At 68.9% G+C, this 3,970-nt stretch overlaps 1 protein-coding gene across 1 annotated transcript in view; it reads left to right on the top strand.

Moving 5' to 3' along the window:
- PLXNA1 (plexin A1) overlaps positions 1 to 3,970 on the top strand; it is a 46,803-nt gene that overhangs the window by 21,066 nt on the left and 21,767 nt on the right. Inside the window, 6 exon segments of the mRNA XM_024763399.1 lie at positions 433 to 573; positions 1,263 to 1,363; positions 1,547 to 1,670; positions 1,754 to 1,907; positions 2,155 to 2,254; positions 3,412 to 3,526. Of these exon segments, the coding sequence (XP_024619167.1) occupies positions 433 to 573; positions 1,263 to 1,363; positions 1,547 to 1,670; positions 1,754 to 1,907; positions 2,155 to 2,254; positions 3,412 to 3,526 (735 nt within the window).

Genomic DNA, 3,970 nt, shown 5'->3' with positions numbered 1-3,970 from the left:
TCCTTGTTCCTCTCCTCAGTTGCACTGGACGTCCCTGCGGGCCCGCCGCCCCTCGTGCCCCCTCCCCTCTGCACAAACAGCCCTCCCTCGGTGATGGGGATGCCCAGCCTGGCCCCAGGGAAGGCCGCCCCGGGCTCCTGCCGCCTCTGCCCTGGACGTGGCTGTGCGGCTCGGGACGGGTGGTAGCTGGAGGGCTGTGGTTTTCTGCAGCCCCCAGAGACCCCCACGCCCGGCGAAGGGGCTGGGCTGGGACCAGGCTGCCGGCTGCAGTCGGTCCTGCACCGGCTCCTGAGCGTGGTGGGGGGGGCCTCGGCCTTATTCTTCAAGGGCTTGGGGGGGTTGCTTGGGGCGCTCCCGACCCCACACCCGGGCTGGGGGCGGACAGCAGCTGGAAAGCACTGAGGCGGTACCACGTGGCTCTCGCTGCCGCAGATGCTGGTGGACCTGACGAACCCCGGCGTCTGGCCGGCCCTGGCCTACGAGAGCGTGGTGGCCCAAGAGGGCAGCCCCATCCTGCGTGACCTGGTCCTCAGCCCCGACCGCCAGTACCTGTACGCCATGACGGAGAAGCAGGTGGGTGCCCCGGGGAGCGGGGCGGGGCCGTCACTGTGCAGCCGGCCTCCGCTTGCCCCTCGTCCCTGGACGACTGCACACCCACGGGAGCAGGTGCCCAGCAAGAGCGTTCTCAGGGTAGTGGTGTTGGGGGGTTTGGGGTGTCCGTTGGGGTCCCCGAGTTCCCGGTCTCTGGCCTGGCCGGCTCGTCAAGGTCGCGTACTGTGTTTCTGGTCCAGCCTGCCTGGAGCCAGCCTCTGCCCTTCTGCTCCACCTGGTGACCCCGTGGCTGCCGGAGGGGTGCAGGTGGGGCCGGGCCTCCCTTCTGTCCTGGTGGCTCCCTTCCCCTTTGCCCCCTCCCGCCATCGGGTTATTACTTGGTCTCTCTGTGTCTCAGGCCAAGCCGGCGAGGTTGGGGTAAGCGGTGTCCTGCCGGCCTCCGGGCTCAGGACTGGGGCTGGAGAGCCCACGGCTCCCCTGGGAAGCTCGGGGTGCAGCAGAGCGAGAGGGACTGGCCAGAGCTGTCGCCCGCACCGACTCGCTCCCTGGAGACTGGCCCGGTCTGCTTGGCCTGGCTCGGCCGGGTCAGGGTCACCCAGGACTGGCCCTTGGATAGACAAAGCATGAGGAAGGCCTGAGACGGGGCTCCCTGGTGTGTGGGGAACAGGGACAGGCCCGAGAGGACCTGACGCCGAGGCCCCTCCTGCCAGGTGACTCGGGTGCCCGTGGAGAGCTGTGTGCAGTACACGTCGTGTGAGCTGTGTCTGGGGTCACGGGACCCCCACTGCGGCTGGTGTGTCCTGCACAGCACGTGAGTCCGCGCAGGCCGTGGGGGTGGCAGGGGGCCCGGCGACCTCACTGGGAGCCTGGGCTCCCGGCTCCCGTGACCCGCTGTGTGACAGGAGCCCAGCTTCCCGGGTCTGGATGGGGTGCAGGGTGGGCCAGGGGCTCTGCTGGCCTCCCGCCCGAGCCCGCCCCACGCCTCTGCCCACAGCTGCTCCCGCCGGGACGCCTGCGAGCGGGCGGCTGAGCCCCAGCGCTTCGCCGCGGACCTGCTGCAGTGCGTACAGCTGACAGTGCAGCCCCGCAACGTGTCCGTGACCACGTTTCAGGTTCCGGTGAGCGCGGCCACTGGGGCCGGGGTGGGGCAGCGCGGGGGCGCGGGGGGATTGGCCAGTGACCCTTTTCCCCTGCCGCCCAGCTCGTGCTGCAGGCCTGGAACGTGCCCGACCTCTCGGCGGGCGTCAACTGCTCCTTTGAGGACTTCACCGAGTCTGAGGGCGTCCTGGAGGATGGCCGGATTCACTGCCACTCCCCCTCCGCGCGGGAGGTGGCGCCCATCACGCGGGGCCAGGGTGAGGCCGAGTGGGCCGGCCTGGGCAGCGCGGGGGCCTCCTGTCGGGGGTAGACGGTCACTGGGACAGTGGGTGGGCGTCCCGTGGTGACCGCGGAGGGCGTCAGGGGAAGGCACTGCAGGGCTGCGGGGTGGGGGCGGTGCCCTTGGCCGTGGGGAGGGTCCTCGGTGAGGCCTTTTTTCTGCGCGGGGCTCCTGGGTTCGGTGGCCCCGGGGCCCTGGTGATGGAACCTGTGCCGCTGTTACAGGAGACCAGCGGGTGGTCAAGCTCTACCTGAAGTCCAAGGAGACGGGCAAGAAGTTCGCGTCCGTGGACTTCGTCTTCTACAACTGCAGCGTCCACCAGTCGTGAGTGTCTCTGGCCTCCTGCACAGAGTCCTGCGGGGCAGCGCTTGGTTGGGTCGCAGGAGCCAGGACGGGGCCTCGAGGGGGAGGCCTGAGGCCGGGTGGCGGGAGCAGCAGCTGGGGTGTGACATGTGCTGATTGCCCTCGAGTGGGGAGTGGGCCGCGGGCACCAGAGCAAGGCAGGGAGCTGGGGGCGCTGCTGCGTCGTCCAGGCAGGGCACGGCCAGCCGGGGCTCGGGCATTGGATACCTGCCGCTCTGGGGCAGGAGGGGTCCGGGTCCCCTCTGGGTCGGGCAGCCCCTGGGGCACGGACAGCTGGGTGTGGGCGCTCTCCCTGGGCCTCTGGTCTTCTGCGAGCGCACCAGCCTCAGAGGAAGAGCAGGAATTGCTGAGGGCCCCTTGCGCGTCCCGCAGCTGCCAGAGCCCTGGGCCGGGAGGGGGTCGGCCTCGAGCCGAGGCGCTTAATTTTTCAATCGTGTTTTCGTTTGTCAACCGACTTGCAAGCTAATGCCCTCCTGGCTGTTCGTGGGGCGCCCACCATGGGCCTGGGTGTTGTTGGCACTGGCGTCCAGCCTCCCCATGCTGGGCGGGCTGGAATCCTTGGGGCAGGGGCTGTGCTCCGAGGCTTGGAGGGCTCGAGGGTCTCTGTAGAGGCAGGGCAGGGCGGTGGGTTATGTGGAGCTACAGGGACGGTGAGGTGAGGTGAGGTGCGGGCTGTGCGGCCCGTCCAGGCCCTGGAGACACGTTGGAACGAATCAGGCCCTTGCCAGGCGAGCCTGCTTTCTGGTCGGGGAGGTGACGTCTACCACGGCCGTCCAGCCTGCAGCTGCCACTCAACACCTACGTTTAAATCTTAGCGAATTAGAACAACGTGGACTTTAAAACGTGCTCCTTGGCTGCACTAATGCGTTTCCAGTGCTGATGGTCTTGCGTGGCCTGGCACCGGCTTTACACACACGTGTCTCTGAGAGGTTCTGTTGGCTGGCGCCGGGGTGGACTGTCAGGCAATGGAGGGAGGAGGGAGGGGAGCCCCGGCAGGCAGAAGCAGACTAGCTCTGAGCAGTGAGGAGCGGCCTGTGCAAAGGCCCTGGGGCGGCTCCCTGATCAGCAGCAAGGTGGGGGCCCAGGCTGCGGCCTCACCACGCGCCCTCTGCCTGCAGCTGCCTGTCCTGCGTCAGCGGCTCCTTCCCCTGCCACTGGTGCAAGTACCGCCACGTGTGCACACACAACGCCGCCGATTGTGCCTTCCTGGAGGGCCGCGTCAACGCGTCCGAGGTAAGGCGTCCCGTGGGCTGGGTTTGGAGGTGTGGAGGAGTTGGGTGCCGCCTGGGGTGGTGGGGATGCTGGCCGGAAGGTATAGGGGGATGCCCTTCGGGGCTGTATCAGCCTGGGGACCCCACACCCAGGGCACGTCCGGGGACGATGGGGGCAGGGACCGTCCTCCCAGTGCGCTGGGAGCTAGCTGGGAGCGTGTCTGGCTGGGTCCACGTGGACGGAGCTGGCTGGGCGAGGTGCAGGCGGCTGGTCTTTCCCGGAGTCGCTTGCAGGGCTGCGTGGTCGTCAGTAGCCCTCAGGTAGCAGTTGCTTCCGGGCCGAGCGAGGCGCTGACTTTATCACGAGCAGTGGGGCTGAGCACCAGGCCTGGCCCGGGCCTGCCCGGCAGGGGGTGGGGGCAGGGCCGCGGAGCCAGGGCTTGAGGCCAGGCCTTGCCGCTGAGGT

The sequence above is a fragment of the Neophocaena asiaeorientalis genome, unplaced genomic scaffold (assembly GCF_003031525.2).
Source record: "Neophocaena asiaeorientalis asiaeorientalis breed wild unplaced genomic scaffold, Neophocaena_asiaeorientalis_V1.1 scaffold433, whole genome shotgun sequence".
Lineage (NCBI taxonomy): Eukaryota > Metazoa > Chordata > Mammalia > Artiodactyla > Phocoenidae > Neophocaena > Neophocaena asiaeorientalis.
This window is presented reverse-complemented; position numbering and strand designations above follow the sequence as displayed.